Here is a 26,406-nt window from a genome sequence, read left to right as displayed (position 1 = left end):
AACACGATTCCTATCATCCTTCAATAGGCTAGGAATATAGGTAATCCTCGACTTGCAACAGTTCATTTAGTGACCGTTGGATGCTACAACAGCAATGAAAAAAGGGACTTATGAACATTTCTCACACCTATGACCATTGTCGCATCCTCAGGGCCACAGGATCAAAATTCAGAGGCTTGGCAGCTGACTCCGATTTATGACGGTCGGGCTGTCCCGGGGTCATGTGATCCTGATTTGCGACCATCTGACAAGCAACGTCCATGGGGAAGCCAGATTCACTTAACAACCGTCTTACTCGCTGAATTATTGCAAGCATTCGCTTAACAACTGAGGCCAGGAAGGTCGTAAAATGGGGCAAAATCACTTTAACACGTGGCAACATCAATGTTGCGCTTCCTTATGGCCGTAAGCCGAGGACGACCTATGTCCGTGATGGCGAACCTATACCACGCTGCCACAGGTGGCACGCAGAGCCCTTTCTGTGGGCATGCCAGCCGTCGCCCCAGCCCAGCTCCATCACGCATGCCTGCGCACCTCCCGCCGGCCAGCTAGACTTCAGGTCTCTGCTTAAATCAGGGGTGTCCAAACTTGGGAACTTTAAGACTTGTGGACTTCAACTCCCAGAATTCCCTAGCCAATATGGAGGTTAATAGCCTTAGTGGCTTCAAAATGGGTGGACTTCAACTCCCAGAATTCCCCAGCCAATATGGAGGTTAATAGCCTTAGTGGCTTCAAAATGGGTGGACTTCAACTCCCAGAATTCCCCAGCCAATATGGAGGTTAATAGCCTTAGTGGCTTCAAAATGGGTGGACTTCAACTCCCAGAATTCCCCAGCCAATATGGAGGTTAATAACCTTAGTGGCTTCAAAATGGGTGGACTTCAACTCCCAGAATTCTCCGGCCAATATGGAGGTTAATAGCCTTAGTGACTTTAAGATGGGTGGACTTCAACTCCCAGAATTCTCCGGCCAATATGGAGGTTAATAGCCTTAGTGACTTTAAGATGGGTGGACTTCAACTCCCAGAATTCCCCAGCCAATATGGAGGTTAATAACCTTAGTGACTTCAAAATGGGTGAACTTCAACTCCCAGAATTCCCCAGCCAATATGGAGGTTAATAACCTTAGTGGCTTCAAAATGGGTGGACTTCAACTCCCAGAATTCTCCGGCCAATATGGAGGTTAATAACCTTAGTGGCTTCAAAATGGGTGGACTTCAACTCCCAGAATTCTCCGGCCAATATGGAGGTTAATAGCCTTAGTGACTTTAAGATGGGTGGACTTCAACTCCCAGAATTCTCCGGCCAATATGGAGGTTAATAGCCTTAGTGACTTTAAGATGGGTGGACTTCAACTCCCAGAATTCCCCAGCCAATATGGAGGTTAATAACCTTAGTGACTTCAAAATGGGTGAACTTCAACTCCCAGAATTCCCCAGCCAATATGGAGGTTAATAACCTTAGTGACTTCAAAATGGGTGGACTTCAACTCCCAGAATTCCCCAGCCAATATGGAGGTTAATAACCTTAGTGACTTCAAAATGGGTGGACTTCAACTCCCAGAATTCCCCAGCCAATATGGAGGTTAATAGCCTTAGTGACTTCAAAAGGTCTGGGGGCCGTAGGTAGATGGTGGCCAGGTCCCCTGGGGCCCCATTGAAAGTCACTGCAGGATCCAAAGGTCCTTCAAGCTCTTGGCGCGGCAGGGAAACAAGTGTGGTGCCAGGTTTCCGAAAGAACCCCTAATTGACAGCAGCAATCCAAGTCACGAAACACCCCAGTCACGAATCTCCCCACCAACGGAATAGCAGCCCCGAGCCGCTGAGAGCTCCAGGGCTGACATGCTGCCCTCCTACCACAGAGACGATCTCTGAAATAGAAAGATCAAAGTGAGTGAGCCTCCAGGGATAGCCTGGTGTGGCTCCGGGGATTTCCCGCCTTCCTTGGGTTGTTTCCATAAAATCTAGCAAGCAACCTATCCGCATGTACATCCTCTCGGGCCACTTATGGCGCTTCTGCCAACGGATATCCCTTCCGCAATACGAGACACAGAACGCAGCTGCGCCACAGGCGGGTATCTAATATGGCCACTACCGCATAACGCTCTTCTTGGCCCACCATAACAAGAGGAGGGGGACGAGGAGGAGCCCCTCTGAATAAAGACAGATCTCTGGTGCGCATGCACGGGGGTACTCGCATTGCATGTTGGGGCCTCGCGCAGTATCCCTGTGCCCCGTTTTGGCTTCCAGGTTGGTGCAGAAGGCTTTCCAGGCTCAAAATAGGGCACGAGGGGGCACGTGCCGCGTTTTGGGCCTGGAAGGCTTCCCGCACCAACCCGGAAGCCAAAATGGGGCACAGGGGGTCGTGCATGCATGCGCGGGAGCATGGAGGGGCAACGTGTATTGCATTATGGGTGCGGGCGCTTTCGGAAAGGCAACAACAAAAAGGTTAGCCACCGCTGGCTTATGTAATTCCCAGGATCCCTCCGTAAATTAGGAATAAGATTCCTGGTATTTGCAGCATACCGTGAGGTAGGAGCGAATCCCGCTTCTCCCAAAATAGAAATAACCAGGGGGAGAAAAAGGTCAAGACTTCCCGCCGTTCTCACATGCTGCGCATGCAATTATCTCCTCCCCACTCCCCAGGCAGAAAATTCCCACGAGAATTTGGTCCCTAAATTTTGTGGGATCTGGGGATCTTGACTCTGGGGATTTAGGCGGATGCGAGAAAAGGATGCCCGCCGCCATTTGGATAAATGGGATTAAGAGAGATTAATAGAGCTGCAAACTAGGGAGGAATATTTAACTATCTGGCAGTTCCCAGAAGAAGCATTAAAACATGAGTCTAAATTCATCTAGAATGCCTGAAGTGTTGCTACTCCTCCGTGCAAATTTACCAATCCTGCTTACCGTGTTTCCCCGAAAATAAGATGGATCTTATATTGATTTTTGCTCCAAAGGATGCATTAGGGCTTAGTCCCTGCTAGTGCTGTGGTCCTTTGATGGCCTGCGGAACTGGCAGCTGAGTCAGAAAGCGAGGAGGTTGGGGAGGAACATGGGCCAGTCCTGAAGTCTGGGGAAGGCTCTACATTGGAGGCAGAGAGGGGGCCAGGGCCGTCCGACAGTTATCAGCTGCCTTCGGAGCCTCCAGAGTCTGACTTCAGCGAGGCAGAAGAACAGGGGGAGCCTGTTCCCAGTGTGCGCGTGCGCAGAGCTGCCAGAAGGCAAGAACGGTTAAGACAAAAGGGGTGACTCGTGAGTAAGGCTTGGAGGTGATTGGCCCCTCCCATAAGACATAAAGGAGGAGTAAAGGCACATGAGGAATTTGCAGGAAGCAACTTTGTTCGTTGTGGTCGGTTTTCAATTCTGAAGCTCCGTTTTGACTCTGTGCTCCGTTTGGCATTGCAAAACTAATTGGCAATTAGATATCGCAGGGGGGGAAAATGTCGGAGTTCTACCTTGGCAAGGATCCGTTTCGGAATTGGTCAAACTGGCCTCGCTCTGAAGCCGCAACCCGTTTAAGACGAACTGAATGAACAAAATAGATAATTTAGATCAGGGCTCTGGAGTGGCTCTCTCATCCCTCTACTGTGGGTCCCTGTCGCCGGTCGGCTCCACAATTGATAGATTGGGATAGGAAGAGGGAAAAAGGATGCCACGCTAGGAGAAGTCTCTATGGCGGGGGAACTGGACTTCCGGTCGGCTCCAGAATTGAGCGGTGGTGGGGGAGGCTTCCGGTGAAGATTCTTGTGGCTCTTTTGAGTGTTTTAAGATTGCCGCCCGCTGATTTAGATCATCTGAATTAACGAAACCGATCCCTAAATTAACCTACGGGCCCCGCCTTGCTCTAAGCGCAGTCATATTGCAGCTGAACACAATTGAATTGTGTCGTCGTGGTTTTTTCATGTCAGTGAATTTAAACCTGCGGACTTCAACTCCCAGAATTCCCCAGCCAGCCATGCATTCTGGGAGTTGAAGTCCGCATATTTGAAAGTTGCCGGTGGTTAAGTAAACACTGTAAAATCCCAACGCTCAAAGCCAGGATTGTGGTACTTGTGGTTTTGTTGTTTGTTTTGTTTGTTTATTGGATTTATATGCCGTCCTTCTCCCAAAGGACTCAGGGCGGCGTACAACATTAAAAAAAAAAAAAACATATTACAAAAGTTTAAAAAGGAAATTAGATAAGAGTATTTTGGACAGGATGAAGGTACCTGTAGAAGTGAATTTAAAAGCCCTTTTTAAATTTTTTTTTTTTAAACTGGGGCAAAGTTTTGGGGCCCTGCAGGTTTTGAGGGCCCCGGACTGAAAAGCATTTTTGAGGCTTTTCAACATTTCTCTAGCGTGAACCCAATGCCGTCTCCGATCAGCAAGGAAATCTGGAAACCAAGACAGAAGATGGAGCTAATTTTCCATCCTGGGGGAAGTGGGGCATTGAGAAGAGGGAGGGAGGGAATGAAGGAACAGAAGAGGAAGAAAGGAAGAGAAGGGAAGGAAGGAAGGAAGGGAAAAGGGAGGGAGGGAGGAAAGAAGGGAGGGAGGAAATAAAGGAACAGAAGAGGAAGGAAGGAAGGAAGGAAGGAAGGAACAGAAGAGAAGGAAGAAGGGAAGGGAGGGAAAAAGAAGGGAGGGAGGAAATAAAGGTACAGAAGAGGAAGAAAGGAACAGAAGAGAAGGAAGAAGGGAAGGGAGGGAAAAAGAAGGGAGGGAGGGAGGAAAGAAGGGAGGGAGGAAATAAAGGTACAGAAGAGGAAGAAAGGAACAGAAGAGAAGAAAGAAGGGAAGGGAGGGAAAGGGAAGGGAGGGAGGAAAGAAGGAAGGCAGGAAATGAAGGAACAGAAGAGAAGGAAGGAAGGAAGGAAGGAAGGAACAGAAGAGAAGGAAGAAGGAAAGGGAAGGGAGGGAAAAAGAAGGGAGGGAGGGAGGAAAGAAGGGAGGGAGGAAATAAAGGAACAGAAGAGGAAGGGAGAAAGGAACAGAAGAGAAGAAAGAAGGGAAGGGAGGGAAAAGGGAGGGAGGGAGGGAGGAAAGAAGGAAGGGAGGAAATAAAGGAACAGAAGAGGAAGCGAAGGAAGAAAGCAAGGATGTAACGAAAGGAGAGAGGGAGGGAGAGGGAGGAAGGAAGAAGGAAATAAAAGAACAGAAGGCGAACGAAGAAGGAGGAGGAAGGGAGAATGGAGGGAGGAAGGGAGGGAGGAAGGAAAGAAAATAAACAAACTGAAGAGAAGGAAGAAGGGAAGAAAGGGAGGAAAGAAGGAAGGGAGGGAATAAAGGAACAGAAAAAGAAGGGAAGGAACGAATGAAAGATCTATTAATCTATCAATCCCCCTCCCCCCTCCCTGGCAGAGTTTGGGGGTTCGGGGCGTCGCGGAGACCCTGCCTGGAGACCCCCACCCCAGGGGTCTCCTCCTCCTTGCCATCCTCACGCTGGGTCGTGGGAAGGCATCTTCGTCCCCTCTCCCCTTCCCCATCCATCTCCGGGATGAAAGCATCCTTCCTGGAGTGGTACCCAACTGGGGGGGGGGGGGGAGGGGGTGTCTTCCACGGGATTGGGGAGGAAGGGGGGGAGAGGCTCTCCTCCCTCCCTCCCTCCCTCCTCTTTCCCCCTCCCTCCCTCCCTCCTCTTTCCCCCTCCCTCCCTCCCCCTCCTCCTCCCTCCTCTTTCCCCCTCCTCCCTCCTCTTTCCCCCTCCCTCCCTCCCCCCTCCTCCTCCTCCCTCCTCCCTCCCGCCCCGTGCACTGCGGAGTCTGGCGAGGGGGAGGAGCCTGGGATTGGGGGGGCGGGGGCTGGAGGGGAGTAGTGGGACCGGCAGGAGACCCCAACGCGGCTCAGAGAGCATCCGCCGGACAGGCAGCAGGAGAGAGACGCGCGCGGAGGAGGGGAGGGGGAGGACAGCAGCTGCCTATCCAGCGGGGGTCGCGGGCCGGGCTGAGAATTTGAGGGCGGGGGTCTCTCCCCGCCAGGCAGCGGACCTCGAGGACCCAACCAGAGCAGGAGCCAAGCCCATCATCCCCGGCCCAGGTGAGTCCTGAGTGATGCTGGTCCTGATGCGGGGACCGGAGCTCGCGGGCCGCTGCCCTCTGCTGGGGTGTGTCCCGTCCGCTGCATCCTGGAAGAGAGGGGGGGGTAGGGCTGTGGCAGATGGGCTTTGTAGTCCGCGAGTCGGGGGGAAGGATTTCTCTAATGGGGCTGCCTCCTTTCTTCTCCTCTTCCTCGCGTGGAGGGGGGGCAGTTTTAGGGCGCTCAACCCTCCCCCCACCCCCCAAATTATGGAGAGAGACCCCCCCCCAGCCCGACTTGGGGAAAGGGTCCACGCTTTTCCCGAGTTTGGCTGCATTCCCACGCTTGCCGTTGTGTGGAAGATGGGCTTTGGGGTCCCCAAATGGGATGGGGCTCCCTCCCTTCCTTCTCCTCTTCTTCCTCCTCCTCCTCCTCTTCCTCGCGGGGAAGGGGGGGGATCTCCCTGGGATGGGCAATTTTAGGACGCACAAAGGGGGAAAATAGGCTTTGTAGTCCCTCCATTGGAGCTCAGCCCCGCTTGGGAAAATCCCCGCTTTTCCGAGTTGTTGGGACGCTTTGCCACCACCGCCATTGCGCGGAAGATGGGCTTTGTGGTCCCCAAGTTGGATGGGCTTCCCTCCCTCCTCCTCCTGGCGGGGAGAGGCAATTTTAGGGCGTCCAAGACCCCCCTTACACACACCCACACAAGACCCCAGCCCGGCTTGGGAAAATCCCCGCTTTTCCCGAGGTTGGCCGCTTTCCCACGACCGCCGTTGCGCGCTTCGGGACTCCGGTCGCTGCGCGGAACGTTGCCACTACAGGGGCGCGCAGGGCTCCCTCCTACCGGACCGGACCGGACCTCCTGCGCCTCCCAACCTCCTTTCCCTCCAGGTTTCTTTGCTGTTGGGGGGAGGGAGGGATCGCAAGCCCCATGCTCCCCAGCCGGAGCCGGCACTGGGAATTCCTGCCTTCCCTTTTGAGGGACTTTGGGGTCCGTCCCTGGAAGCTGGTTTGAAGCTTGGCCAAACGGTCTCTCCCATCATCCTGCTCCCAGCGGGAGGACTCCCTTACCCATGTGCCTTCTCTCCCTGGGGATTTGCCCTCTTGGGTGGATGGGGGCATCGTGGGATGCCCCCCCCCCCACTAGCAAGCCAAGCGGCTTTCTTTCCTTGGGGTGGGGCTTGGGGGAGAAAGCTTTGCCCCAGCCAACCTGGTTTAATTGGAATTCAGCAAAAAAAAAAATAGAGCCTCCTGATTCAGGAGCAGTCTATCTGAGAAGGGGCTCGGGAGGCTGTGGCGAAGCCAAAAGGAACCGTCTCCCCCCCCCCCTTCCTTTGGGTTACATAGAGGGTTGTTGCATAACTGTATTATGCAATGGGTGGACGTTGTGTAGTTTTTTTTTCCAAGAGGCTACACAACTTTTGTTACTCAGAAAACTCCTTGTTTCCCCCATTTCAGGGGTCGGGGGGGGGGGCATCCATCCTTTTCTTCTGGTTTTTGGGGGGCGGGGGTTTCCTTCATTTACCCTCCATTTTTTTTTCCTTCTAGGAAGAAAGAAATAACACACACACACACACACCTTTTCCCTTTTCCCCGGCTCTGGTTATCAGATAGATTGCTTTGGCCCATGGAAGCGCCGCTCTTCTCTCCTGCTAGATTTGATGCATTGGATTGTGGTGTTGTGTGTGTGTGTGTGTGAAAAATGGGATTTTTGCAACCCGGGGTGTGGTTGGTTTCCGGAGACAGCCTGATTGACGACAGCAAAGTGTACAAGTGTGCAATTGCACTCTGCACGCGTTTGTGACTTGCTGGGGTTTGGGGTTTCCACCCCACCCACCCACCCGGACTTGTTTCCAATGCAAACAACGTCACAGCTTTGTGGCTTTAAAAAGAGTCTAGCTGTGCTGGGTGACAACGCCCACACAGTTTGGGTCCCTTCGCGCTGGTTGTGTCGCACGCACATTTTTTGGGCCTGTTTTTTATTTTTATTTGCAGCGATAATCAAATGAGCAAATCTTGCTTATTATTATTATTTTTTGCTTATTTTGCAGGGGAAGATTCCCGCTCTGTGGGGGTTTTTTTTCGTGGCGACGCAACACAATTTTGCTACCTTTTTTTGCGCACACACACACACACTCATTCTCTCTTTCAGGGCATGTGCGACCGGCACATTGTGTGTGGTGTGATCTTGAGAAACTGATTGTTGATTCATTACGCTGCCTGCAATGTTCCAAATTTGTCCTCGGCTGTCTTAATTTAATACACAGTACAGCAATGAAAGATTTGCAAGTAGAGAAGGGGAAAGAAAAAAGAGAGAGAGAGACTTTGTTAAAATAATAGTTGTGCGGTCTGGGCTTTGAGCTTTGTGGCTCCATGGAACTCTTTGTTGTGGTGAATTGACGGGAGAAAGTTGTGGGTTGGTTTTTTTTTTTTTTCACACAACAGAGAAAAATATGGAATTTAATGGTATCCTGGATATTGACAATTATTTTTATTGAGGTATTAATTATCTAGGAACATCCATCTCAAAATGCCCGACCCTGGAGAGGCGTGTCTAACTATACAGATAAGTCCTCGACTTACAAAAGTTCATTTAGCGACCGTTCGAAGTCACGACGGCACCCAAAATCGCAACTCATGACCGTTTTTTCACACTTCCTTAGACCGTTGTGGTATCTCCGTCGTCGCGGGATCAAAATCCGGACGGTTGGCAACCGACTGGTATTTATGACGCAATCCTCTTTTGGCGAACTTCCGACGAGCGAAGTCAATAGGGAAGTCAGATTTGATTAACAACCGTGAGAGTAACTTAACACCAGCAGATTAACAACCGTGTTCCCAACTTAACAACTGCAGTGGTTCACTTAACAACCGCTTTCCTAACTTAACAACTGCAGTGTTTTCATTTAACAACGGTGGCAAGGAAGGTGGTAAAAGAGGGCAAAATAGTTACAACTCTTTTTAAAAAAATTTTAATTAAACAAAAACACACAAAAAAGAATCACCCTTCATTACGTCTTGTAGAAAGCGTGTCGATTGGTTACAGATAACTTTCGTGCATTTCTTCCACGGTCATTACTTAGAGTTCATATTAGATTATACACTTTAAATAAAAAATCTTTGTATATCTTACTACCAATATACCACAATTCTCATTTGACTACAATTATTTGAGCGTGCTTTCACCTCAAATCATTCATACTTAAAAGACACAACCACATAATGGCATTCGTTCGCGACTTCAAAAATCCTCCAATAACATGACACTTTTATGACGCATTCTAAGTAAAAGTCAGTTCATAAAATCTCTAAAACCAAAATAGTTACAACTCTTTAACAACTGAAATTTGGAGCTCAACCGCGGTCGTAAGTCGAGAACCGCCTGGACTTTAAACCGGGAGCAAAACACGATAACAAAACCATATATAAGAATTCACAAACTCATGGGATTATTTTTCCTCCTTTTTGAGAGCTGTTCAGCTGGCGGTTTATTTCTCCTTTTGGAAAAGGATTAGATTTTTTTTCCCAATAAGTTAATTAAAGACATGCACAATTGGCCAGGCTTAAACAAGTATTTTTCCCTGAGTTTCCAGCTTTTCTTCCTCTGGATATTTGCAGTAGGCAAGGGGTGAGTCTAGATGACCTTTTGCACCAGATAAGGGATGAGTCTAGAATAGATGATCTTTTGAGCGAGGCGAGGGGGGGAGTCTAGATCAGTGGCTCCCAACATGGGGCCCATTTGATTTTGTTTAAATAACTTTTTAAAAAAGAAATTATTCTCTTACATACCATTGTAAGTGTACGTTCACCTAATTGTTATTCTTCTTTACATTTATCATTCTTATACATTTGTTATTCCATTTAATAGGTTATAATATACAGTTTGGGTTGCTTTATTTACCATCCCTTCCATCTGTTGTAATAACACCTTATTTTCCCTTTCTTTTCTCCCTCTCTCCCTTCTCTACTTTCTTCCTTCCTCCTCTCCTTCCCCTTCCTTCTTCCCTTACCTTTCTCCTACTCCTACTCTTCCTCTTCCCCTTCCTACCCTCTCATTCTTTTCCTCTCCCTTCCTTCCTCCTCTCCTTCCCCTTACTTCTTCCCTTCCCTTTCTCCTACTCCTACTCTTCCCCTTCCTAGCCTCTCTCCTTCTCTTTCTCTTCCTCTCCCTTCCTTCCTCTTCTCCTTCTCCTTCCTTCTTCCCTTCCCTTTCTCCTACTCCTACTCTTCCTCTTCCCCTTCCTACCCTCTCTCCTTCTCTTCCTCTCGCTTCCACCCACTTCTCCTTACCTCTTTCTTCCTTCCCTCCTCTTCCTCTCATTCTCTCCTCCTCTCTCCCTTTCTTTTCTCCCTCCCTTCTCTACTTTCTTCCTTCCTCCTCTCCTTCCCCTTTCTTCTTCCCTTACCTTTCTCCTACTCTTCCTCTTCCCCTTCCTACCCTCTCATTCTTTTCCTCTCCATTCCTTCCTCCTCTCCTTCCCCTTACTTCTTCCCTTCCCTTTCTCCTACTCCTACTCTTCCCCTTCCTACCCTCTCTCCTTCTCTTTCTCTTCCTCTCCCTTCCTTCCTCTTCTCCTTCTCCTTCCTTCTTCCCTTCCCTTTCTCCTACTCCTACACTTCCTCTTCCCCTTCCTACCCTCCCTCCTTCTCTTCCTCTCCCTTCCACCCGCTTCTCCTTACCTCTTCTTTCCTTCCCTCCTCTCGTTCTCTCCTCCTCTCTCCCTTTCTTTTTCTGCGGTTATAGGTGTCCATTTCAAATCCCAGGTTATGTTTCCTTGGGATGGGATTTCCGCAAACCCAGATATGATTCAGTATCATTTCTTATTCCCTTGCCTTCGCTCTAATCTATCCTAACTATGTTCCCCCCCCCCCCTTTTATATCTCACTCTTGAACACATACTTGTGTATTTAGTACTTTCTTTTCTGTTTCCCCCCCATGTGATTTTTAAGGGGGGGGGGCAATTCGAACCTGGTTTAAACCAAGTCCATGGCCTCCGCGTGAGTAGAGTTCACTTTTGGAGTAAAGTAAGGATTATATGTCACGGGGGAGGCAGGGGAACAGGGGAAGTCTTTAAGAAGATGTTGGATAGCCATTTGTCTGGAACGGTATAGGGTTTCTTGCCTAGGCAGGGGGTTGGACTAGAAGACCTCCAAGGTCCCTTCCAACTCTACTATTGTATTGTAAGGAGATGATTTGAAGAGATGCTTAGATGGGACATGGCCAAACCAAGTTTTGGACTAGAGGTGAGTCCCTACCGGTTCGCACCGGTTCGTCCGAGAAGGTAGTAACTCGGCCTGCCATGCCCCTAAACCGGTTCTATTTTCGTTGGCGCCATCTTGATTTTTGGTTCTTCATTGCAAAAATTTTATTCCCCCCATCCTTTTCTAACATTGTGCGCACGTGCAGAACTATTTAGGTGCAAAATGTTTTGCGCGCCGAACTGGCACTCATGCCGATAGCAATCCACCTAAATGGGAACTACTGGTCTGGATCCAGGATGGCGAACCTATGGTATGCGTGCCAGAGCTCTCTCTGTGGGCATGTGGGCATCGCCAGATGCTCTCCTTGTGTCTGGTGCACACATTCGCACTGGCCAGCTGGTCTTCGCAGGCACCAGAGCGCTGGGAAATGGCCTGAAAATGGCCCCCCTAAATCGCCTGTAAATGGCCCGGAAAACAGCCGGGAAAATGGCCTGAAAAACAACCAGTAAATGGACTTAAAACAGCCTGGAAAATGGCCCCCAAAATGGGCTGAAATGGGCCGAAAAACGGCCTGAAAAAAGGTCTGAAAATGACCCTCAAAATGGCTCAAAAAATGGCCTGAAAAACAACTGGTAAATGGACTGAAAACAGCCTGGAAAATGGCCCCCAAAATGGCCTGAAAATGGCCCCCAAGAGTGTTGTGTCCGGGCAGATGACGTCAGGGAGTTCCCTCCGTCTGCCGGCATCTGCGCTAGCAACAGCCAGGTCGCGTCTGATTGGCTAAGACGCGACCTGGCTGAGAGCGGGGAAACTCTGGCTTGGGGATTGGCTGGTTCATCTGACAGCTTCGTATAAATAGCTGTCAGATGAACCCTGGATTGATTCTCTCCTGTATTTAACTGTGAACTGTCCTGTTAATAAAAGTTGGTTAATTCTCCTCACGGCTCGGCTCGCCTTTCGTTCGCATCTAACACTGGCGACGAAGGTGGGATACAGCCACTAACCCACCGAAAGCCACCGAGCGTGTCTTCTTGTCACCATCGCACCGGTGACCTGCTTCCTGGCCGGCTTTTCTCCGTTCCTGAAGGAATCATGTCGGCAATGCCAACCTTTGTGCCTTTTGGCTGCGACGGCGAGACGTGGGAAGCGTTCATGGAGCGCTTCGAATGTTACCTCATAGCCAACGGTCGTCGCGACGCTCCAGACGACGAGAAGTGCAGTTTCTTCTTGAGCTGTTGCGGCACTCCAATGTTTAGTGCCGCTCGCTCAATAGCCGCCCCACAGCCCGTTCATTCTCTGGACTGGGCGACACTAACCGAACGCCTGCAGCGCCACTACGCCCCCACTCCGTCCTGGGTGGCGAGGCACTACGCTTTCCGGCGCTGTGTTCAGAAGCCGGAGGAGTCGGTGAGCCAATTCCTCCAGTCGCTTCGCACCGCGGCGATGAGGTGCGAGTTTGCCGACCTAGATCGCAATCTGACGGAACAGTTCGTCAGCGGCGTAAAAGACCTGCGCCTCCGCCGGCGGCTCTTGTCACAGGCGGACATCACGCTGACTGGGGCCATCGAGCAAGCAAGGGCGGCTGAACTCTCCGACGAGTCAATGGCGGAGATGTTCAATCTGCCGCCCCCGCCAGGCCGCACTTGCTTGGTAGACGAACTAGTTCCCTTGCCAAGCGACTATCCGGAGGAGGGAGCGGTGGCGCGCATTGGCCAGTCCGCCAGAAGACGCGCTCCTCAGCGAGCCCGGGAAGCTGTGCCCGCTTGCCTTGGCTGTGGAGGCAACCACGACCGCTCGGGGTGCCCCTTTAAAAACGCTGTTTGCCGCCGCTGCCTGAAGAAGGGACATTTGGCTCAGGTCTGCCGAGCGCAGTTCCCCTTGCCTCAGAGAGCAGAGGACGTCCCGACCACAGCCGCCGTTAAACAGCGACCTGGAGGCCGTGCTGGACGACAGCAGCAGCAGCAGCAGCAGCAGCCTTCGCGCGGAGGCTGCTACGCCGTGGACGCGGACTTCAACGCCAACCCCGCAGAGTTGGCCTTCCACACGGGTGCAGGTGCGGAGCGCATCAAGGCGTCGCTCCTCATTGAGGGCTCCCCCTGCACCATGGAGGTGGACTCGGGGTCGTCCCGATCCCTTTTGTCGTGGACAGAGTTCTCCCGCCTCTGTCCAGGCGTCGCAAAGACCCAGCTGGCCCCTCCAGACGCAACCCTACGGGACTACCAGGGGACTCTAATTCCTACCCTGGGTTGTCACCTGGTGCGGGTGGAATATGGGGACTATTCGGGATGCCTTCCTCTACTTGTAGTGGAAAAGCCTTTGCCGGCCCTACTGGGCCTTGACTGGTTCCCGGCACTGGGCCTATCAGTGCACGGGATTAGACAAGTAGTGGCCACGCCTCCCGACGTGGCCGACGTCCTTGCCAGATTTTCTGATGTGTTTGATGGGCAGCTGGGGGCGTATAAGGGCACGCCCATCTCCTTGAACCTAGACCCCCAGGTTGCCCCCATTAGGCTGAAGGCCCGTAGGGTGCCTTTCGCTTTAAGGGCAAAGGTTGATGCGGAGCTGGACAAGCTTGTCGCGCAGGGAGTCTTGGAGCCGGTGGATTACTCCAAGTGGGAGACCCCTTTGGTCATCCCAGTTAAGGCGGATGGGTCCATTCGCCTCTGCGCCGACTTTAAATCCACCATCAACCTTGCCCTCCAAGCGAACCCCTATCCAGTTCCGGTGGTGCAGCACTTGCTCCACTCTTTGGGGCAGGGCTGCATCTTTGCGAAGCTGGATATGGCGCAGGCCTACCAGCAGCTCCCGGTGGATGACGAGGCGGCGGCTGCGCAGACCATCGTCACCCACCGTGGAGCTTTCCGTTGCCGCCGTTTGCAATTCGGCGTTTCCGTAGCCCCGGGGATCTTCCAGAGCCTCATGGAGCGGCTGCTCCATGGGCTCCCTGGCGTGGTTCCGTACTTCGATGACGTCCTGATCGCCGCTAGCAGCCGATCGGGCCTCATCGAAGTACTGGTGAAGGTCCTCGAGCGTTTCAGGGGCTCGGGTTTAAAGTTAAAGCGCAGCAAATGCTCATTTGCTGTGCCTCGGGTTGACTTCCTGGGATTCACAATTGACGCCCAGGGAATTCACCCCACTCCTTCAAAAGTAGCAGCCATTAGGAACGCCCCCACGCCTGCCTCCAAGACGGAGCTGCAGGCGTTCCTTGGCTTGCTCAATTTCTACGCGCCATTTCTGCCGCATAAGGCGTCACTAGCCGAGCCGCTGCATCGGTTGCTCGACCGATCGGCCGCCTGGCGCTGGGGCAGCCGCGAAGCGCATGCGTTCGCGGCTGTCAAAGACTTGCTGACGTCAGAGGCAGTCCTCGTTCAGTATTCGGACAAGCTGCCTTTGACTCTTGCTTGTGACGCCTCCCCCGTGGGTTTGGGGGCGGTCCTGAGCCATGTGCTGCCCAATGGCTCGGAGGCCCCCATAGCCTTTTATTCCCGGACACTGACTTCTGCGGAACGCAATTACAGCCAGATCGACAAGGAGGCTCTGGCTGCAGTGTCAGGGATTAAAAGGTTCCACGACTACCTCTATGGTCGGCACTTTACTTTGTTTACCGACCATAAGCCACTCCTTGGGCTTTTGGCTGGTAACAAGCCGACCCCTCCCATACTGTCACCGCGCATGACCAGGTGGACAGAGTTCCTAGCTGCATACAGCTATACTCTGCTCTACCGGCCGGGCAAGCATTTAGGGCACGCTGATGCCCTTAGCCGCTGCCCCTTGCCCGTTGCTGACCCCCCGACAGTGCCTTGCCTGTCGGTTTTGGCCATAGCAGATTTGGCTCTGCCACTCTCTTCCGGAGAGGTGGCTTCAAAGTCTAGGGCTGACCCTGACCTCTCTCAGGTCATCCTTTGGGTCCAAAGGGGCTGGCCTGAGGGTCCGGTGCCAGAGCACCTTCGTCCCTTCAGGGCCAGGCAGTTGGAGCTGTCACTGCACAGTGGGTGCCTCCTGTGGGGTGACAGGGTGGTCATTCCACCCAGCCTGCGCCATCAGGTGCTATCTCGCCTTCATGAGGGCCACCCGGGCATAGTGCGCATGAAATGCCTGGCGCGCAGCTATGTCTGGTGGCCTCGCATTGATGACGAGATAGCCGCCTGGGTGGCCGGCTGCTCCTCCTGCCAACATTCCCGACCGGCGCCACCGGCTGCCTGTCCTAGGGAATGGGAATTGCCTCGTGGTCCTTGGTCCCGTCTTCACGTGGATTTCGCGGGCCCCTTCAGAGGCCAGGTCTTCATGGTGGTGGTGGATGCATATTCGCGCTGGGTGGAGCTCATTCTCATGAGGTCCACCACAGCCGAGGCCACGATCAGAGAATTGACTAGGCTTTTCGCCACCCATGGCGTGCCGGACGTCGTTGTCTCTGATAACGGGCCTCAATTTGCATCCACCGCGTTCCAGCTGTTCCTGGCCTCTCAGGGCATCCGCCATGCCCCAGTCGCCCCATACCATCCGGCTAGCAATGGCCGGGCGGAAAGGGCGGTCCGCTCGGCCAAGGAGGCGTTGGGCAGAATGGATGGGGCTGACTGGCCTTCAAGGGTGGCTGCTTACCTCTTGGTACAGCATGCCACTCCTTGCCCCCTGACCGGGAAGTCTCCAGCTGAGCTGCTGATGGGCCGGCGCCTACGGACCACCTTGGATAGGTTGCACCCACTCTATTCAAGTGAACAGCCTGGCAACCTGGGGCCCCCTTCCCGCGTGTTCGTCCTGGGCGATACTGTTTGGGCTCAGGCGTTCTCAGGGGCGGTTAGGTGGGTGCCTGCCACCATCACCGCCATAACCGGCCCCTGTTCTTACAGGGTCCAGCTACATGATGGGACCGAATGGCGGCGGCACCTGGATCAACTGAGGCGCCGCCTGCCCAACACCAGCGACAACACCCCTGCAAGGTCGACCATCAACGTCGCTGCGCCTGAGCCCTCCAACGTTCTGTTCCCTGGTGCCCTTCCACCAGAAAACGTCCGCCCGATTCAGCTGCCCAGAGTTTTTCCGTCCTCGGACGCCGCCTGCCGGCCGTCCATTGTTGAGGGGGTGTCGCCCGTTTGGCGTTCCCCTCCGGGGTTCCAAATGGCCTTCCCCGAGTCAGGCCAGGCCTACCAACAAGTGCCCAGCTCAAGCCCGCCTTCGGCCGCGCCCCCTCGGCCCTGCCTACCTGGGCCTGGTTTTCCTCCGTCAGGGGTGGGCCTCCAAGATGGCGCCCGGAGCTCCACTCCCTTGCGGGAGGAGCTTCCACGGACACCACCTTCCTCTCCGACGCCTCCTGCCGAACTGAGGCGTTCTGGGCGGGTCCGGCGCCGCCCAGAATATTTACGTGACTACGTTTGTGCGTCGCTTGCACATGCGCAGTCACTGGGGGGGAAGGAGTGTTGTGTCCGGGCAGATGACGTCAGGGAGTTCCCTCCGTCTGCCGGCATCTGCGCTAGCAACAGCCAGGTCGCGTCTGATTGGCTAAGACGCGACCTGGCTGAGAGCGGGGAAACTCTGGCTTGGGGATTGGCTGGTTCATCTGACAGCTTCGTATAAATAGCTGTCAGATGAACCCTGGATTGATTCTCTCCTGTATTTAACTGTGAACTGTCCTGTTAATAAAAGTTGGTTAATTCTCCTCACGGCTCGGCTCGCCTTTCGTTCGCATCTAACAAAAACGGCCTGAAAAATGGTCTGAAAATGACCCTCAAAATGGCTCAAAAATGGCCTGAAAACAGCCTGAAAAATTGCTTAAAAAATGGCCTGAAAATGGCCGCAAAAACGGCCTGAAAAATGGTCTGAAAATGACCCGAAAAATGGCTCAAAAATGGCCTAAAAACAGCCTGAAAAAATGGCCCGGAAATAGCCTGAAAACGGCCTGAAAAACAACCTCTAAATAGCCCCAAAAATGGCCTGAAAATGGCTCGAAAACTGTCTGAAAACGGCCTGAAAAAATGGAAAACAGCCTGAAAAAATGGCCCGAAAACAGCCGGAAAAAATGGCCTGAAAACAGCCTGAAAATGGCCTGAAAAACAGCCTGAAAAAAGGTCTGAAAATGACCCTCAAAATGGCCTGAAAAAAGGTCTGAAAATGATCCTCAAAACGACCTGAAAATGGCTCGAAAACTGTCTGAAAATGGCCTGAAAATTGCCCCCAAAATGGCCCGAAAACAGCCTGAAAAACAGCCCAAAAACAGCCTGAAAAACAACCTGTAAATGGCCCTCAAAACGGCCTGAAAATGGCTCAAAAAGTGTCTGAAAACAGCCAGAAAAATGGCATGAAAAAAACCCTGTAAATGGCCCTAAAAACAGCTTGTAAATGGCCTGAAAACAGCCCCCAAAATGGCCTGAAAACAGCCCCAAAAATGGCCCGTAAAAGGGCCTGAAAACTGTCCGAAAACAGTCTGAAAACAGGTATACATTCCAGTTTGGGCACTTGGTGCCGAAAGAGTTCGCTATCACTGGTCTCAATGATCTTTTGCACTAGATAAGGGATCAATCGAGATGATCTTTTGCACCAGATAAGGGGTGAATCGAGATGATCTTTTGCACTAGATAAGGGGTGAATCGAGAGGACCATTTGCACTGGGGGGGGGTTAGTCTAGATGTTCTCTAAGGTACCTTTCAATCTGTGTTTTTCCCTCCCTACGCATCGGTAACTTGTTGTTGTTTTTGTTTTTAAATCGGGCTAGATTCCATTGGGTATTTCTTTTAAAGACCATGCATCCCCGGGATATGAATTTGATTTTATTAATCATATTATTCCCGTTGAGAATCCGTGGGGGTTCTTAGCAATATCTGAACTGGGTGTCGTTGCCTGAAGAGTTCCAATAAGCCACTTTCTTCCCTTGCCGCCTGGAGATGGATTTTGTAATTCTCCAAAGATTGCACAGCCGGCCCTTTTAATTTGAAATGAGTTCCACTTTAATCTGCTCCTTATGAGTGTTTTGGTCGTGTTTTTTTTAATCATGCCTTTTTTCAAGGCTGCGATTCTTCACTTGGAAAAAAAAATCTCTTTCTTTAAATTAAATTGCATTTTTTCCCTCCAACTTATCCGACATATATATATTATTTGACATTTTCCAAACATGAAAATCACAATTACACTTTTACAGCTTTCTGCTATCGGTATTTCTTTTTTATTTTTCTGATTTTGGGTTTTCCATTTTTCATTCTATTATTTTATTCCTATTCTTCTTTGTTTACTTTCTCATTCTTACCATATATACATCTAGATACAATATTTCCATCTCTATTGCTTTCTAAATATATGCCATCTCTTTTCATTGTGTTTGTTACGTGTTCCTTATGCATTGATCCTTCCTAGCGTTTAGGTTGGTGAAATTCAGAGCGGGTGTGAAAATACACACAGAACGCACACCCGAGCGGGAGAAATACAGTTTAAAAATACAGTTATACGAAATTCAGTTCAAGTAAAACACACTTGCTTAGGTTTTCGGTTTTTCAAACTAAGTCAGTTTGTTTTATTATTATTATTATTATTTTTGCAGTTCACTGATTGCCACAAACCACCATCCATGTGTTGGGGGGTGGGATATAGAATAGAATAAACAGAGTTGGAAGGGACCTTGGAGGTCATATAGTCTAACCCCCTGCTCAGGCAGGAAACCCTACATCACTTCGGACAAATGGTTATCCAACATCTTTTTACAAACTTCCAGTTTTTATCTCGGGGTATCTTCTGAATACAGCTAAAATTAATAATAATAATAATTCAGATTGTAGCCAAGGAAGGAAATTTCCACAGCATGCTTAGGGCGGTCATTTTGGCTTTTTCAACATCCTGGACCGATTTCCTAAGGCTGGCCTGTAGCCTTAAAGAATGTCATACTTGGGCGTTAATTAAGATAATTAATAACTTAATCATCTTAATATCCTTCTGTATAACAAGCTTTGACGGCACTCAACTTACAACCACAATGGAATCCCAGAATTTATGTCGCGAAGCGAGGCGTTTGAGAAGTGAATTTTGCCCCGTGTTTTGCGACCTTTCTGGCAACCGTTGTTAAGTGAATCACGGCAGTGGTTAAGTTAGTAACACGGTTGCTAAGTGAATCGGACTTCCCCGTGGACTTCACTGGTCAGAAGGTTGCAAAAAAAAAAAGGAGATCGCATGACCCCCTGGGAAGCTGCGACCGTCGTAAATGTGAGTCAGTGGCCAAGCCTTTTAATTTTGATCACGTGACCATGGCCGTAAGTGTGAGAAATGGTCATAAGTCACTTTCTTCCGTGCCGCTGTAGCTTTAAACCATCACTAAACGAGCTGTTGCAAGTCAAGGACTAATTAGTAATTCAGTTCAGGGACCCCTCGATTCACAACGGCACTGAAAAGAGTGACTTACGACCGTTTTTCACACTTACGCCCCACAGTCACGCGATCAAAATTTGTACGCTGGGCCACTGACTCGTATTTAGGATGGTCGCAGAGTCCCCAGGAACCCCCTTGTGCAAACTTTCGAAGAGCAAAGTCGACGCGGATATCAGATTCACCAAACAACGGCGTTCCCAACTTAACCAACGGCAGGTATTCGCTTAACAACCGTGAGAAAAAAGGGCAAAATTCGCTTAGCAGCCATCTCGCTTAGCAACAGGATTTGGGGTTCGATTATAGTCGTAAGTTGAGGACTAACTGTATTTATTGGGGTGGGTGGGCTCAGGGCACCTGTCCCCCAATCCTGTCCTGTCGGTATCACGCATACCCAGACGAGAATAATATTTTAAAAACAATACAGGACATCAGGGAGGCTCCCTGTTGAATCTCTGTTTGACTCCTCGGTCTTATTTTAGTCTCTGTTCAGTCAGCACTGCGAGGAGCACATTGCGAGCTTTTCCTGGTGTATTTTATGATACACACCATGGAGAACAGGGTGTTTTTTTTTTTCTTTGGAGAACGGAAACTCATGCAGGGTGCCACCCGGAGGTGATATTCAGATGGTTTGGGCCGGTTTGCCTGAAGCGGTTGGGCGAACTGCGAGTGGGCAGTTCGGCTCCCAAATGTCCTATGTAGCCTCATTTTGATGCTGCGCACACGTTGTGCGCATGAGCAAAGTGCATGCATGGAAGGCGCATGCACACGCAATGCCAGTGTGCACCCACAGCGGTTCACAGCGGCGAGCTCATGGTAAACCTACGTGAATCCCTGCACTCCTCCGTGAACGGCACTGAAAGGAAAACCTCGCAGAGCGAGGACTACGGTTCTTCATTTACTCCCGATTTACTTTTTTAGTTCTAGGGGGAGGTCAGCAAAGTCTCTTCGCTTCCCACCTGGACTCACAAACGCACACACGTACATAAATCATGGGTGCTCTCCTTCCCCCCCCCTGCCCCAACCCCATCATCTTATGACAAATGCTGAGCTCGGAGCATTAAGGAAAAAACAGCTTTTCCAACTCTCCGTGGCTTCCTCTCGGCTCCTCCTACTTCGGAGTAGGTCAAAAAAGTCAAAATGGCAGCTGAACCCACCCCGCCAAGGCCCTCCACCCCCTCTCAGAAACCCAATCTGAGGTGGGCTGCAGCTTTGATTTGCTGTTGATGTCCCGGCGTTCCCAGAGAAAATCGGAGCTTCTACAAATGCATTTGATCTTCATCCGGATACGCTGAGTCGGCGCTTCGAGAGAGCCGTGCTGGAGCAGGCCCAGAGTAAATTTACTCCAGCGTCCTATTTCCAGCGCCGAGGCGGCCACGAGGCTCATAAATCAGAGATGAGGAAGCCTAGCTTGCTTTTCCTTCGCTGTTTCGCATTCTCCCACCCACCGCCGGCATCCTGGTGTCCCAAGCTATACCGCGTTTCCCCGAAAATAAGACAGAGTCTTAGTTTCTGTTCACCCCGCGAAAAAAGCGCTTGGCCTTATTTTCGGGGAGGTCTTATTATTTTTGAGGTGCAGGAGGCCCCTTAACCTTGGCTCACGGTCCGCGGATCAGCTGATCCATAGAGGGCCGGACGTTCTGTCTCACTTTCTGGTGCCCTCTTGCCAGCCCTAGCGTCACTGGGCCTGCCATTCTTTTTTGCGGCCGCCACTAAGCAAAGGGGCGCGGGAGGTCAGGTTTGCGGGAGCGGCCTCCGCGGGGCCGATTCACGTTGATGCCAGGTGCATATGTGGGCGCGTGGAGCATGTTCCCCCCCTTTTCACCCCCGGGAAATGGCTGGGACCGGCTGCGCATGCGTTTAAATATTTTAGGGGAGGGCTTATTTTCAGGGGAGGGGTTATTTTAATGCATGCGCTCAAAAGTCCGATTGGGATAAATACCCAGGGAGGTCTTCTTTTCGGGGAAGTAAGGTACTGCCGTGAAACATGGAGGCTCTATTTTGCTACCGAGTTGAAAGAACCCTTAGTAGATTGAGGAGAAGTCTTGGATCGAAGAGTCGTTTTTCTCATCCTGGAAACCTTAACCGGGTTTAGGCTGAGCATGTTACGCCCTTGGAAATCTTAACCGGGTTCCGATTGGCTATGTTATGTCCCTGCAATTCTTAACTGAGTTAAGACTGACCATGTTACATCCCTTGAAATCTTAACTGGGTTATATGACGGACCACGTTACATCCCGGGAAATCTTAACTATGTTAAGACGGATCATGTTACATCCCTTGAAATCTTAACTGGGTTATGACGGACCATGTTACATCCCGGGAAATCTTAACTATGTTAAGACTGATCATGTTATGTCCCTGGAAATCTTAACTGGGTTTGAACTGACCATGTTACATCCCTGGAAATATTAACTGGGTTCTGATTGACTATTTTACGTCCCTGAAAATCTTAACCAGGTTCTGATTGCTTATTTTACATCCCTAGAAAACTTAACTGGGTTCAAACGAAGCATGTTACATCCCTGAAAATCTTAACTGGGTTCCGATTGTCTATTTTACATCCCTGGAAATCTTAACTGGGTTCAAACTGACCATGTTACATCCCCTGGAAATCTTAACCGGGTTCCGATTAACTATTTTACGTCCCTGGAAATCTTAACTGGGGTCAGACTGACCATGTTACATCCCTGGAAATCTTAACCGGGTTCCGATTAACTATTTTACGTCCCTGGAAATCTTAACTGGGGTCAGACTGACCATGTTACATCCCTGGAAATCTTAACCGGGTTCCGATTAACTATTTTACGTCCCTGGAAATCTTAACTGGGGTCAGACTGACCATGTTACATCCCTGGAAATCTTAACCGGGTTCCGATTAACTATTTTACGTCCCTGGAAATCTTAACTGGGGTCAGACTGACCATGTTACATCCCTGGAAATCTTAACCGGGTTCCAAATGACCATGTTACATCCCTGGAAATCTTAACCAGGTTCAGAAGGCGCATTTTCGGTCCCTTGAAATCTTCACCGGCTCTCGTCCAAATTGCAAGGCACATCTTTAAACAGTTTTTAATTATTATTATTAGTATTATTTTGCTGCTGCGGGAATATCCTGGATTTGACCTGACTCACATCCCCCGTGGCAGCTTCAAATCCCCCCTGTAATTAATCAAAATCTGGGCAGCTGACTCAGCACCCTCTGGGCTCACAAAATGCAGGTGCCAATTTGGAAATGCCAGCTGGCCTCCCACGCGTTCCCGTCCCGTGGCCGGAGAGGAGGGGCGGAAACGCTAGAAAACCCGTGGCCTGCCAGGAAAACAGTTGCCACGTCCATCGCTCGGTTCCCGGCTCAGAGAGGCTGTCCCTTACAACCCCCTACGCCATCCCGGATCTCTGGCTGGAGTTGGCATCAGTGGGAATACCACGCTGGGTTTATCCTTCCAAACGGTTGGATCCCCAGTTCCCCCTTTCCTTTCCTTCCCTTCCCTTTTTCTATCTTCCTTTCCTCTTCTCTTTTCCTTGCCTTTCCTCTTTTCTGTTTTCCTTTCTTCTTTTCCATGTTCTTTTCCTTCTTTCCTTTCCTTTCATCTATTTTCCTTTCCTCTTTCCTGTTTTCCTTTCTTCTTTTCCATTTTTCTTTCCTTTCCTCCTTTCTTTTTCTTTCTTTTTCTTCCTTCCTTCCTTTCTTTTCTTCCCTCCCTTCTTTTCTTTCTTCTTCCCTTGTTCCTCTTTTGTTCCTTTCTTTTTCCTTCTTTCCTCCCTCCCTCCTTCCCTCCCTTCCCTTCCCCTTCCTCTTTCTGGCCTCTGGATTTCAGTGCTCAAATCCCCTCAATGAGGAGATGGCAGGAAGGAAAGGAAAGAAGGAAGGAAGGAAGAAAGGAAGAAGGGAGGGAGGGAGGACAGGGAGGAGAGAGGGAGGAAAGAAGGAAGGAAGGAACAAAGGAAGAAGGGAGGGAGGTGGGAGGGAGGAAAGAGGGAGAGGGAGCGAGGGAAGGAAGAAAAAAAGGAAGGAAGGAAGGAAAGAAATGAAGGAAGGAAGGAAATATTCCCAATCAGCAATTAAGCACTTCGCTTCCCCTTTAATGCAATGTAACTATGGTTGGATTTCAACTTCCAAAATCTCCCAGCCAGCCATCTTAAAACGGGTGGATTTTCTCAATTGTTCCCAAGCAGGCCTCTTCCAAACCTGCAGGATCACACTCCCCACCATCCACAGCCAGTGGGCTTCTTCCTTTCTCTTTGCTCTTCCGTCTTCCCGCGGGAAGAACTTCCACCTCCCCCGTCCCTCCATCTGTTTTTCTCCTATTTTTTTCTACTTCTCTCCTTTTAGGTTCCGTCATGTCGGAAGGGGCTGATTCCCAGCCGGTGGCTTTGGGGGCGTCGCGGGTCGAACTGCGAGTCTCCTGCTGGAGCCTGCCGGAGAGAGAAGCCAGCATTAAACCTGATCCGTGTCTGGTTATTCAGCTGCTCAGTGATGGACAGTGGAACGAGGTATATATATATATAATATAGCTGATGAGAGCTAATTAGCTCGAAATAGATCTATACTAGTTTCCCTTTATTTATTTATCAGTACAAATATAACATATATATATAATAGTCTCCCTTTATTTATTTATCATCACAAATACAACACAAATGTAACAAAGGCAACATTAAAAATATGGTTTTCTGCCTGGATGGTCTCCTGGAATGAGCCGAAAGACAGAAATGGGAAGCAGTGTGTTCCCTCCCATATTTGGGCATACCAGGGGTTGTGACACAATACATACCTATTTCCCTGGCTTAGCTGATAAAGGAGGAGAGCCTGTGGCTTAGTGGCTAATACATCTGCCCAATATGTAATACAGCCCAGGTTCAAATCCCAGTAAGGGTATGGCTAGCTGACGAGAGCTAAATAGCTTGAAATAGATCTATACTAGTCTCCCTTTCTTTATTTATCAGCACAAATACAACACAAATGTAACAAAGGCAACATTAAAAATATGGTTTTCTGCATGGATGGTCTCCTGGATGGTCTTGAAAAACAGAAAAGGGAAGCATATTTGGGCATACCAGGGGTTGTGACACCATACATACATACATACATACATACATGTGAGTTTTTACAATTGACGTATGTGTGTGTGTGTGTGTGTAGGTCTTGTTGTATTCAGGTCTTTTCCCATGTAAGATTGAGATTGTCTTGGCAACGTTTCGGCGAGGTCCCACTCGCCATCTTCAGGCTGGTGTTTTCGGCTTCGTGCTTGTGCGAGTAAAGCTTGCATAATTATTCTCTTGTTGAAGTGTTCTGGTTTGGAGATTAATTTGGTTCCTTCAAAATGAATTTCATGTCCTGTTGCTTTAAGGTGCTGGAAAAGGGAGGAAGTTTTTTCTTTTTCTTTTTTTCTGACTGCGTTCTTGTGTTCTGGGATGCAGAACAAAAAAAAATGCAGAACAAAAAAAAAGGAAAAAAGGAAAAAAAGAAAAAAAAAGAAAAAAGAAAAAAAGAAAAAACTTCCTCCCTTTTCCAGCACCTTAAAGCAACAGGACATGAAATTCATTTTGAAGGAACCAAATTAATCTCCAAACCAGAACACTTCAAAAAGAGAATAATTATGGAAGCTCTCGAAATAGAGAAACACCCCCACAACATGAATAAACGTGACGATACCTCCCGCCTACCTGGAAAAGGTAGGCGGGAGGTATCCTATCTGGAAACCAGCCCTTGTCAACAAACAAAGCCCATCCAGCACCCAGGTCGTTACAACACAAAAGAACAACGGACACACAGCCAGCACCTCAGCCACACAGGACGATATGAAACAGCCAACCAATCTACAAACATCAACTCCCTCTACCAATCAGGATTCAACTACGCAGCCAATCAAAAAGTCACAGTCTTTGATTTCACATCTAGAAGATAGCCTTCGACTTACAACTGTTCATTTAGTGACCGATTGGTAGGAAATAAAGGGACGGCCATTTCTCACACTTAACGTCCGTTGCAGCCTCCCCCCACGGCCATGCGGTCTAAAATTCAGAATCATGAAAGATTCTGAAAGATGACAAATATTGAATGTATGTTTGAAGACAAATGAGCATATGTTATGTTTGTTTTCTTAGTCTAATGTTAAATGTCAAGTGAATCAGAGGTGAGTTCTGGCCGTACTGGTAGTAGTCGGGAGCAGCGGCCACTGTACCGGTATGATGGCGCGTTTGGACCATCTGCCCTCTCGCGTTCCATACCTGTTTTTGAAGCAACCGGGACAATTGCGCCCCCGCGCACAGTGTGTGGATCCTGCGTGACCTCCGGCGAGTAGCTGGGTGTCACAGGGGCGGTAGAGTGTGTATGCTTGCACAGCGCCCGTCAGGCTCGTGCACAAACAGACCACGAGCAGCGTACCCAACACTGAAGTGAGTGTGTTATTTTACAACAGTGGGATGGAAACTTAGAAGCATTCCATTACAATGTCCTTTTTTTGTTAAACACAAAATTAAATAATTAATTTAATTTAATTCAATTCAATTCAATTCAATTCAATTCAATTCAATTTAATTTAATTTAATTCAATTCAATTTAATTTAATTTAATTAATTTAATTTAATTTAATTTAAAATTTAATTTAATTTAATTATTTAATTTAAAAATTAATGAATTTAAAAATTAATGAATTTAAAAATTAATGAATTTAAAAATTAATAAATTCAAAAATTAATGAATTTAAAAATTAATAAATTCAAAAATTAATAAAATAATATAGTAAAACAATAAAACAATAATAAAATAAAACAATAAAACAATAAAACAATAATAAATTAATAAATTAATAAATTAATAAATTAATAAATTAATAAATTAATAAATTAATAAATTAATAAATTA

At 49.4% G+C, this 26,406-nt stretch overlaps 1 protein-coding gene across 1 annotated transcript in view; it reads left to right on the top strand.

Moving 5' to 3' along the window:
• Nucleotides 1-23,871: 23,871 nt before the first annotated feature.
• CPNE6 (copine 6) overlaps nucleotides 23,872-26,406 on the top strand; it is a 25,899-nt gene continuing 23,364 nt past the window's right edge. Inside the window, exon 1 of the mRNA XM_081968875.1 lies at nucleotides 23,872-24,032. Coding sequence (XP_081825001.1) covers nucleotides 23,880-24,032 — 153 coding nt within the window. The 5' untranslated portion in view covers nucleotides 23,872-23,879. The remainder of the gene's footprint in view (nucleotides 24,033-26,406) is intronic.

The sequence above is a fragment of the Natrix helvetica genome (genome assembly GCF_964273705.1).
Source record: "Natrix helvetica genome assembly, chromosome: W".
NCBI lineage: Eukaryota > Metazoa > Chordata > Lepidosauria > Squamata > Natricidae > Natrix > Natrix helvetica.
Note: the sequence above shows the minus strand (reverse complement) of the source record. Positions and strands in the feature narration are given on the sequence as shown.